The sequence below is a fragment of the Ostrinia nubilalis genome, chromosome 12 (assembly GCF_963855985.1).
Source record: "Ostrinia nubilalis chromosome 12, ilOstNubi1.1, whole genome shotgun sequence".
NCBI lineage: Eukaryota > Metazoa > Arthropoda > Insecta > Lepidoptera > Crambidae > Ostrinia > Ostrinia nubilalis.
In genome coordinates, this window is record NC_087099.1 from 4,567,632 (window position 1) to 4,579,904 (window position 12,273).

General features: G+C 37.6%; 1 protein-coding gene and 1 long non-coding RNA gene across 2 annotated transcripts in view; one reads left to right on the forward strand and one right to left on the reverse strand.

Annotated features, from left to right (window-relative positions):
- LOC135076658 (uncharacterized) overlaps nt 1-12,273 on the reverse strand; it is a 102,023-nt gene that overhangs the window by 22,746 nt on the left and 67,004 nt on the right. Inside the window, exon 5 of the mRNA XM_063971077.1 lies at nt 12,034-12,132. Coding sequence (XP_063827147.1) covers nt 12,034-12,132 — 99 coding nt within the window. The remainder of the gene's footprint in view (nt 1-12,033; nt 12,133-12,273) is intronic.
- Nucleotides 783-1,698, forward strand: LOC135076479 (uncharacterized). Its single transcript, XR_010258267.1, has 2 exons — nt 783-1,013; nt 1,536-1,698. It is a non-coding gene; the product is annotated as an uncharacterized LOC135076479 (long non-coding RNA).

Sequence of the window (12,273 nt, forward strand, 5' to 3'; positions counted from 1 at the left end):
GAAATGGTCTCGGTACTGGATTGAGGGTTGGCGTCTCAGAGGCGGGGTGCTGGAGGAATTTGGACCTTGAGCGCTGTGATATGCGGTCTGGCGGGTGGCGGTTCTGAGAAACAATGCTCGCGCGCAACATTCGCAGAAGGAGCGGGACGCATGGCCCCCGTTATACTCCACACTAGCCGTAGTGGGATCAACTAGAAATCGGAATGAGAAAAACTCACTTTGTTAAACTAAGGCCGACACGGTAAAGTTGACGGTTGCGATTTATTACGAAATTGTTACGAATTATCAGTACTGGGAACATAAAAGGCGATAAAGTATAAAAATGAAAGAAGAATTTGCGGACATTTCGCGACGCCTCCAGACTTATGAGTTTGCCTTCAGGCTGCATTTTTGGTAATTCAACTAATAACCTTAAATGATATTGCACCTCCACACGTCCATTATTCATTTACGATCTTATCTTGCGTTTCATACATGGACCGCGTTATTGCTGTAGATCAGGTATTAACGAACACGATACGTGTGAAAGGCAAGTAAATCAATTTCCAATCTGATAATATTTATATTGTTAGTCATCGTCAGTTTTCAGAAAATATCAAAAGCACTTCGTCACAGCTCAATAATCTCAGCTGTAGAAACGTTTTCACTGAAATTCCTCAGATTATTTTATTATCTGTCTAGATAGTTACGCCCTAGGGCAGGTCTATTGTCCGACATTCCTTATCCGCGTGCCCCACCTGGCTCTTATAATATTAACAGCTCGTAAATATCTTTCGACACTCAGAATACGGAACAAACCAGAAACCGTCAACGGGCGTAAATGTGTATTCATATAAAGTACTCCAAATCGCACTACTTTGACTTTAGAGCAATCAGTCAATGGCCGGCGCGCGCATTGTTTACATATCCGTCAGATTGACACTTTATAATTAAATTATGCCGTCTTGTGCCGTTCCAACATGTAAGAATGCTACTGGAATTACGAAGAAAGTGCATGGGATCATGTTTTATCCGTAAGTAGCACATTTCCAATTCATTTTAATTAAATAATAATTTTCAAAAAAAATCACGGTTGTATTTTGTAAGTGTTGCCACAGGTCAACGGAATATTTTACCCTACTTTTTTATATTGAATTACATTTGTCTACTTATAAAAAAATCACGCGTTAATTTTGTTAGCGTTACCACAGAATAATGGAATATTTTCCCCATCCTTTTTGTTTTAATTAGTTTTTAGTGTAATTTCATCCATGACATGACAACCTGATTAATTAAATTATAAGTGCCACTTGTGGTCTAAACTGAATAAATATTTTTGATTTTGATTTGATTTCAATATATTGAATTAATTTATAATATTACTCCCTAATAATGAGGAGATAATAAATTACTATCGTGAATTTCATACTTTCCCATTTATTCAAAAGTAAGGCATTGGTATCAACAGATCAGCAGCAGCAATATTTGTATATTTAATAATAATTTTAAGTAATTAATTATTGCTTACATACCTACTTACTCTGATTTTTTTTCAGGATACACAGCCAGAGTTGCCTCGCAATCAAATTTAAGTATTGGTGATGTTTTTGATTTGGATTCTGTTTTTGACTCCAAGAAAAGTTAAACTAAAAGCACTACTGCGCCGTAAACAAATGTTTTGTTGTCGATATGTTTACATAATAAAGAACCTTAAGTTTCTTTTTTGTTTTACTTGGCATTCTAAAATTTATATTCGACTTTTGTAATTGACTTTTAAATAACATATTATACCTACATAAAATATAGTACATATATTACACTATTTAATAGAAATAAATAATCATCTTACACTTAGTTACTTCGGAGTAAAAATTAAATTCATAGGTAGGTAGGTACTATCTATGCCTATGGCCAGTCATGTCGTCTCGTTCTATCGCAAAGAATCACCATTTGATAAGAGCGAGAGCAAAAACGGAAATGGATAGTTAACACTGGCCGTGTGTACTTATTTCACTTACTTATTTTTTACTTGTTTAACATCTCTTTAAAAAATTACATAATTTTACCCCAAAAATGGGGGTGTCACACGGCGCTAGTAACACTAAAGGGGGTAGAGGGGCGCGGGAGGGGAAGTATTTTGGACACAAGTTGCCGCGTAGAAATGTTATCGAACACTCCTTCTGGTTTGTTCTGTATTCTGAGTTTCGACATAACAATGAGCAGCGTAAATACTAATTAAGAGACATCTTAGCACAAGCCGAAGTAAAATAAAACGAACAGAAAACTCTACACTGTTGCACTTTAATGAAAGTGACCTGTTCCCTACCAAAAAGTTATAAGGGAGAGTCCGCTAATTTGGACCAGTTTTTTTCAATCCCATTTTACACATAGTTGTCTTTTGTTTTTGCTAATTTTCATGGTATTATAATAAAAGATACATTATTCAACTTAGTATTTCATAAGTATTAATTAACATGATTGTTGTATATTTAGCACAAATCAACAAAGTACGAGTTCAGAGCTTCGGTCCAATTTAGCCAACCGGTTCGATAATTTGTACCACAGGGTTACTAAATTGGATTTCAATAAATTTCAAGCCTTTAAAAAAACTATGGCAAAATATTATACGATTCATTCTTAACAAATTAGGAAACGAAGAGGAACAGTAGTTAATAACATAGATAATCAATATTGTTTTACACTTTATCACGATTTTGAGTACAAGTTTTGTAATTCCAATTATCGTAACGCACACTTGTACCTAATCTACTTTGCCAGTCTTTTGCTTTCATTTATTGTCAGTCAAACATAACTACGCTATTATAACTTCAAAATATGATTTACTAAAAAAAATTTCAAAATCCTTTGGTAAAGTTCCATACAACTTGATGTGGTACAATTTAGCCGACTAGGTGATAGTGCTTTTAAAAAATCGGTAAAAAATATAGCTTATAAATACCGAAAAATGTTTCAAATAATTGTAATCCACACTAATTTACGCTTCTAAATAATATATTAGAAACACCCTGTGATTAAATTTAACAAAATTACAATCTAAACATGTATTGTCAAAAGTTACTTGAAAACAATGAAAAAATACTTTTCAAAATAAAACACACCGTGTTTGTTGTCACGGCAAAAACCACATGGCCGATATTAATTGATTTTAGTTGTGTATCGCTGAGTGTTGCAATTACAGACATTCAATAAATACTTTACGAAATATGAGGGTGGTACAATTTACCCGGCGGTACAATATACCGAACTCTCCCCTATGTAAATCAGATGATCCTTACATTGTACCATACATAGTAGCTCGCCGAACATAATTTATTCCCGAGATAATAAATTACGGCAACTTGTTTTCGATAAGACGACAAAAGACCCCGAAACTCTCAACGTAAGAAGATCATTAATGTGTTTCTGGCGATTGTATTTCCATCACATGCTTTCATGCATGCACTAGAGAATCATACTTTATTATAGTGGTAGTAGATAGAATGCTTAGTCCAGCTTAATACGTCTTAGCTCCATTCGTTTGTCACATAAATAACAAGCAGACGCACCTTTAACTACTTTTACCGGTATATTACGCGAGACTTTTAACTTCAGGTTTGTGGACAGTTTAATGGGATTATGCACACAGTTACAATATTTGTAGATCAAGATTAATGGTAGTAATTTAAAATTACCACAAGTGAAGCAAACAAAGATGTTGGTGACAGTCATAATCCAGCTGACATCAAAGTAAGCTAAGAAAATGTAAAACTGAGTAATGTTAATGAGGAAATATTTATCACACATCCTCTGAAGGCTGTCGATGTAGCAGGACCTGATTGATATAAACATCAGAGGTGATGACATCCCAACAGTTCTGCCATGCTAGCGATATCAGTAGTAACTCCAATATTTTGTTGTTTAAAAAACTCCTGTCAGCATGTCTGAAATAGAGCTCATTATGTTTTTTTCCAATAATTAACTTTTTAAAAAAAATAAAACCGACTTCAAATGCGTGAACACAAAAAAAAACTAAAAATTAAAAATATTGCGTATAAAAAAGTTCATCTCCAATTTTCCACCCTTGGGGATGAAATATTTTCTTCAAATTCGCATGAAACCACCCTTTTGATAATACCTATTCAACAAAAAAATAATCGTTCAAATTGATTTATAATCGGCGGAGATATTGCGTATAAAAAAGTTCATCCCCAATTTTCCACCCTTGGGGGTTGTTTTTTCTATTATTAAATTTAAATGGGACCACCCTTGAGGTATTACCTATACGCCGAAAAAAGATTTGTTCAAATCGGTTCATAATTGGCGGAGTTATCGCGTAACAAACATAGAAAAAAAAAAAAACATACGGGTCGAATTGAGAACCTCCTCCTTTTTTGAAGTCGGTTGAAAAATGGAGTTACTGCTGATATCGCTAGCGCGGCAGAGTTGTTGTATTGTAACGCAACATTTTATTTAGGTGGGGCTGCTTAAGGATTTGCCACACTGAATGCGTTCTGCTGGCAGTGGTCAAGTCAAAGTGAACGCAGCCCGCATAACGTATGAGAAACATTTTTGGTCAGGGTACGGTCTGCGTGCAGCGGTCCGGGCAATACAATCTATCAGTGGTCGTGACACGGCAATCTGTCAGCGGTGTGGTTTGCGTTCTTTCCAACGCAGGGTCAAATCTCATCAATTCAAAATGTATCATCATCATCATCATCTCAGCCATAGGACGTCCACTGCTGAACATAGGCCTCCCCCAATGCTTTCCATGTTGCCCGGTTGGTAGCGGCCTGCGTCCAGCGCCTTCAAAATGTATAGAGACTGACAATGTTGTTTATACATGATGCAGGCTGCGTTCACTTTGACCTGACCGTACCTATCTAGTTAGTATCTAGTGAGGCATATCTTTTTAACGTGCCGCAGATGAAAATAAAGGTAAACAGCGGCTCTCTACGCATGCCACGCACATCTGACTTCCTTCGCGCGTGCGCAATTATCCTAACTGTTCAGTTTATGTTTCCAGGTTCCGGGTAACTTTATGCGTTTGCAAAAAGGTCGTGTTAATTGAATTAACTTTTTTCGTATAACTGAGATGCCACGTCATTAAGTTTCTCTGTGCGAGTTAGTTCGTCGGTACTGTTTTAATTGTAAGTCTACTTTTTGCTGACCTACCCCGTTACGTAGTGTTTTGTCCAGTTTCAAACAGTTATCTATGACAAAAATACAAATACAAAGTCATAACCCTGACCTTGAACCTACATTCATCCAGTATTGTAGCCATGCCATAACTTTTATAACTCTTAGGATTAGTCTACCTATCTGTATATATAATGTGTAACTCTCACCAGCCAGCTAATGGTTTCGCTCCAAATTTTACAACTCAGGTACGAGTATGTGTTCCTTTTTATAGTTATTGTTTTGACATTTATCCCCGCAACATTATCAACCATGTTAACTGCCTCTTGCTCGTAATTTACGCCCGCAAGTAGCCGTTTCCTGAAGAGCCCAAAATAACAAGCGCCAGTTTAACGATTTTGTTATAAATGTCTTAATCATTCTTAATTATAGCACCTACGAATTTTTATTATTCTCCATAAACGTCAGCGGTGTACAGATTTATAAAATGACAGAAATTATAATCCGTATATAGCTACGAGAATTGTTTTTGAATGTCAAGGCGATGATTTTAGCATATTTAAAAGCATTTATGATATGAAGAAAGCTGCTGAATCATTAAAAGGTAGGATTATACATTCGAATGGTGACAATAAAATATTTTCGGGTATCATCAGTAGGCTGAGTAGGTTATCAGGGCGATAAAAGCCGATGATTTACATGTTATTATCCTTATTCACATGATATTGTGGTCAGAAGGCGCGGAAACCTGAAGAGGTCGAGAGGTGAAGGCTATAAAATATTTGATATAGAAAAGGCATAACGACATTTATGCATAACGGTTGATGATTTTAATGACCAGCGCCTTTTGAAAGATATCAGTGGTATACGGTGATTTATGTCAAAAGTATATGCCTTTTATGAATGAGCAACCAAATACTCTATAATGAAAAGTCATCCCATACTACAGTAATTTAAAAAATTGTAAAGATGTACGTTTATTTCTTAGAGATAATATTACATAAATATAAAAAAGTCATTACCATCTATTGAGGTGATATTGTAAATAAATAATTAAGTCAGACGCGACATTTATTATGTAGTACGGCAACACAGCCGAAGCGTCAAGCTGTAAGTACCCACTTAAGTAATTACATAATAAATGTCACATTGGTCTTGTTGCTCTTAGTTTTAAAACAATCAACGATATCATTAATCCTCCAATGAGGTAGAGTTTGTTTTTTATTTTTTATTAATTTATGCTTTGTATAATAAACAAAAGCAACGGGAATTGTAATTGACGCTAAGCGAAACTAAAATAGTGTGTAAAATATCCATAGCGGAGAGGAACGCTTACGATAGTGGTTTCCAAACCTAATAAATTACTGAAATCAGCCCCCAATGGGTGCTAAGGAAAATCGAGAAAGATTATTTCAAAATAACCTCGGTCAACTGCGGGACTTATATTAACTGTTGCCTGTAGGTTGTATTTTTTATTAAAAAAAAAAGTTTAAGAGCCTTTGCTTGCATGAAGTATTAATACAGCTTTTGAGTGTGACAGATTTATTGTAAGCTAATGATGCTTGTTCACAAGCATCAGTTTGCCTGCGGTTGTGTTTTTCATTTCAATAAGTTTGGGAACGTATGCATAAAGTATCATCATACAACCGTCAAGTGTGAGATGGATTGATTGGTGAGCTAATGATCACCTGATGATGATAACCTGGGGTCGTATATTTAGCCGTACCTATATTGATATCAAGCCAAAAAGTTTGGGAGCCTGTGCATAAGGTAACATTATACAACCGTCTAGTGCGAGATGGATTTATTGTGAGCTAATGATCCCTGTTCGCATCAGTTACCGGCGGGATGTATTTATTGATTTCACACCGTTTGCCGCGGTCCATTTACGCAAATTCATTCGTCACGTGTCTGTTAGTGTTTGCTAACGTACAGACCGGAATTACCGTTTTGGACTCGGTTAACAATTTATATGTTCCCAGCTTCGGATCTAGATGGAATTATTTGTTGTCAATTGAAACGGCATTAATATAACGAGGTAACAGTTTATAAGTTTGATTAATTTAATATGTATAGTGGGACTGATATGTCCAGTCTCTTGCGTCCGTAATAGAAAACATCGTATTTCAATTTTCAATCAGTGATGATTGGGATTCGATGTATTACGTTTTATTGCAATATTGACGGCGTATATCGATAGTGGAAGTATCAATTAATGTAAGGGACATTTTGGCCAAAATGAGTTATATATACCAACGCATTCAGAATTTTCGGCTCTATCGATTGGTATACTTGAAATGTTGATATCTTTAAAAAAATGTCCCTTACCTTAAACATTTTTAGTCGTCTGAATACGACTTTTGGGGAAACAAATGATTTAAAGGACGTAAATTCCTTTTAATAATACAATTCAGCCCTTACCCTAAACTGTTGGTTTTAACTTTTGAACTCATTGAACCTTACTTCATTTAAAACTTTTTGATTTATTATAATTAGGCCCTTACGTTAATATGCATATAGGATATCAATTACTTTTTTTGGTGGTGATATGCATTTAATGCCTCCCACTCCTACTACACTTATGAACACTAAGTTGTCTTGTTTCTATCTTTTTTCTGTTCATTTTTACGCAGTTAGGTTTTTGACCGAGGGGCTGAAGGCTCTTCAGAAGCTGTTCAATTCCGTCATCCTCGAAGGAAAAACGCCTACGGTATGGCACAGAAGTGTGGTGACACTCTTCTTCAAAAAAGGCGACAAAACCTTGTTGAAGAATTATAGACCCATCTCACTTCCGAGCCATGTCTACAAGCTGTTTTCGAGAGTCATTACGAATCGTCTCGCTCGTAAGCTCGATGACTTCCAGCCTCTCAATCTCTCAATCGCTTTAGTACACCACATACATACGCCACGGCAAATTATACAGAAGACCGAGGAGTATAGTCAGTCACTTTGCCTGGCGTTTGTGGACTATGAGAAAGCTTCGATCGAGACCTGGGCAGTACCTACTACAGTTTCTCCAACGGTGTCAAGTTGACTACCTATATCGATACATCGAAATGTTGAAAGGCTTGTACGAAAACGCCACAATGTCGTTCCGTCTCCAGGATCAAGACTCGAAACCAGTTGCAGCAGCAGACAGGGGGAACTGAAAACTCCGAAACTGTTTCTGGACTGGAACGGATTCGGCATAAATATCAACGGTGACTAAATAACCCACCTTCGATTCGCAAACGATATCATAGCCATGGCTGAGACCGTGGAAGATCTAGGCACAATGCACAATGGCCTGAGTCGAGCCTCTCAACAAGGGGGTCTTAAAATGAAACATGGACAAGACAAAATCATGTCAAATGTCCGTGTTGCACCCACTCCTCTAAAGGTTGGATACTCTACACTCGGCAGTTGTTGACACTTATATATACCTAGTACAAACAGTCCAGTTAGGCTGGTTATAGTGTCACGCGGACCGTCCAGTGCGGATCCGCTTCACACAGCCGATCTGTAAACTTCGAGGAAGCGTTTTAGAGTAATGCGGTCCGCAGGAATCGCTCGCTCCCTATCAGTTCATACAGATTGGCTGTGCGGAGCGATCCGCACTGACGGTCTGCGTGACACTAAAACCAGCCTTAGGTAGGTCTAACTTCGAGGAAGAGGTCAATCGTCGAATCCAACTCGGCTGGCAACGTTCAGGAAACTTCGTGATATTCTCACGTCTGAAATATCGCACTGTCTCAAGACAAAAGTCTTTGATAACTTATGGATCTGAGACATGGTCGCTTACTGTGGGCCTCATAAGAAGACTCAAGGTCAAAGGCGATGGAGCGTGCTATGCTCGTAGTGATTGCACCAGAAATGACGTGATCCGCAGGAGAACCAAAGTGACTGACATAGTCCGCAGAATCGCTAAAATCAAGTGGCAGTGGATGGAGCTCGTAGCTTGCAAAGCTGATGGCCGCTGGGGCAGAAAAATTCTTGAGTGGCGACCACGAGCTGGAAGACGTAATGTGCTGCAGACCCCCACTAGGTCGACCGACGATCTGGTGAAGGTTGTAGGAGGTGCCTGGATGCGGGTGGCGCAGGACCGGTTGTTGTGGAAATCCTTGGGGGAAGACCTTTGTCCAGCAGTGGACGTCATTCGGCTAAAACGAACGAACGATAATTGAACAAAAAAACCTAACTGCGTAAAAATGAACAGAAAAAGATAGAAACAAGACAACTTGTTCACAAATGCAGACGTAGGCATCATCAGTGACTAAATGTTTTGTTGGTGATGTGTATTTGATGCCTCCAACTGCATTTGTGAACACTAAGTTGTCTTGTTTCTATCTCTTCTCTTCGTTTTGTTAATGAATACTCGAATGCAACCTCTACTTACATCAGGTTTCAATGTTAAAATTGTCAAGTTACAATAATATTACTGTCGTGTTTATTCTTAAATGTACCTTACAACATACATGACATTCCATACTGTGAAATTTCAACATTGTAAGGTACAGTCAAGCTCGTTTTTTTAATGTAAGGGACATGCTATCTTTTAAACTACCCATTTTTCGAAAATTTGGCGTTTATATTATGAAAGAACAGAAAATTCTAAGAAACTTTGCCATAGAAACTATTTAAATCGTAACATCACATAAAAAGATATTGAGGTATAAAGAAAAAAAAAATCGTTTTTTGGCTCTCCTGAAAAGTCGTGTTTTGTCCCTTACAGTAATTGATATTTCCACTATCGATATCAGCCGTAGGATATTGGATTATCCATATAATTCAAGAAGCCACCGGCATTAGGTCCACTTATCATATTATTATGGTTACGCTACATCGGCAATCTAGCTGAAGCAATCAGGTTATTTTATTCTACTGATAGTCTAAACATCAACACTCGGCGATCAGGGGATTAATTGATTAACTCAATATTACAGCACAATTTAATCGATATTAGGGAATGTCCCGGGACTTTCACTATTTGCATTGTTATAGTTCGTTTCAACAAAATGACGTTTACAGAGCTGGACAAAAGCCTTCCCCAAGGATTTTCACAACTATGGTCCTGCGCTGCCTGCATTCAAGTGCTAATCAATTCTAGATACTCAGGAGTTGCTGCAATGTAAACAAGGCTTGGAAATAATATTGATATAATAATTTTAATAACTCTACCACAAACTATCAGTTCCACACCCCTAAATAAAAGAGGTCATCCTATTGTATTTGTTTTACAACAACCATAATGTTACTCAACAGAGAGTTGAATGAGCTTTTAGCATTAAACAATAAGTGTCTCCAGTTACACGCAAAAATCGCAAGTTTGCCCACTTTCGAAAGAAATTCCAAATTCCAAGCGTGCTGCGTCTTTTGGCCACCAGACTAGAGCCTTGTTAATCTAGATGAGTCATCCATCACTTTCTTTCGACATCACTGAATCAACTATAGCTAGTTATATTAAACCAAGAACGGATTAAGTTTATTTTATTTAGGCATTATAGGACTAAGTATAATTTGCAACTGACTTGTGTGGAAATGAAAACAAATGAAAACTTCATAAGTGTGCGACTGAAGTGATGGAGACGCTTAATCAAGGAAACGCTTACAACCTTCTACTAGTTATGAGGGATCGATTAAGAAGGAACAATGGGGACGCTAAATAAATCGATTCGGCATCAATCGCCAGGTACTAGAATCGAATATCTGTCAATTCGTGAACGAGATATAGCCCTGCTAAATACTTAAATGTAATGTAAGTATGTCAATAATATTGTTTAGATTCCTTTATCCTGACAAAACATATTAACAACACGTTTAATAACAAAATTGTCTTAAAATTATCGATACACCTTTCAAATTAGCTTCTAATCATCAGCAAATTTGCAGTACCTTCAAGTAATTGCCATCAACAAGGCAATTATTGTGCAATTTCCTTCTACGCCGCGATATCGTTTGCCGCGAAGAATCGAATGTAGCGCTAAATAGTCAAGCTAATACCGGATATTCTTATCTTTACGATGATTCCGTGGCTTCCTGCCAACTACTGCGTCGGTTAGGCTTTAATGTTTATACGATTCAATTTGACAACCTTTAACAACTTTAATAATCGGTTACAAATTGATATAGAAAGATTTAGTGGCTGTGGACAAAGCCATCGATGCTTAATTTATTAAATATTATAGTCACTTTGTTTGACGTAAGTTAAGTTAAATACAGCTTGTTTATTGACGTAAGTGTTTTGGTGCATTTTGGATTTAATTAACTTAAAGTTACGTTAGTCTAAATGAACATGAAATAAAATGTTTGTTGGGGTATAAGACATTATCAGTACTATCTATCTCTAGCTCAGCTCTACGATTCAGAAAAGCTTACTAGACTGTATTAGGTTACCCGGGGGTTATGTTGAAGCCTTTCAGTTACAGGTCCTATCATTACGTTTATATGTTTCAAAGAGTGTTTTAATATAGATCGGAAGATCAGATCTAATATGAATGCAGGTCTTTTTTAAGATGCCCCCACATCAGCATCTTCATCTCCATCATGTGGTACTTTATGTGGTATGGATCCTTTTCATAGGACATCATCATCATCATTTCAGCCATAGGACGTCCACTGCTAAGGCTGGTTTTAGTGTCACGCGGTCCGTCCGGTGCAGACCCGCTCCGCACGGCCATCTGTATGAACTTCTACGGAGCGTTTTAGAGTTATGCGGTCCGGAGGATCCGCTCCGCTCCCTAGCAGTTCATACAAATCGGCTGTGCGGAGCGATCCGCACTAACAGTCCGCGTGACACTAAAACCAGCCTGAACATAGGCCTCCCCAATGTTTTCCATAATGAAAGCATTCCGGTTGGTAGCAGCCTGGATCATTTGTATCTAACTTATCTAACAACAAACTAAAATTACAATAATAAGTAAATAGACAGTATAAACTTACCAGGCTTGGTCCCGCACTTGGCGTACGCGATCCGAAACGAGAAGTACGTCTGGCCCGTGGAAGGCGGCACGTACACGCACCGCGGGTCGCCGTGCTGACCTGCGCACACGCACAAATGGCAATCAGATGCGGGTCAAGTTATGATGGTTGGATATAAGCTGTCAGTAGTGGTGGGAGACAGATTGGCAAACAATTAAGTGGTAAGTAAATTGAGTATTTTTCTTCATTGAAATTGAAATT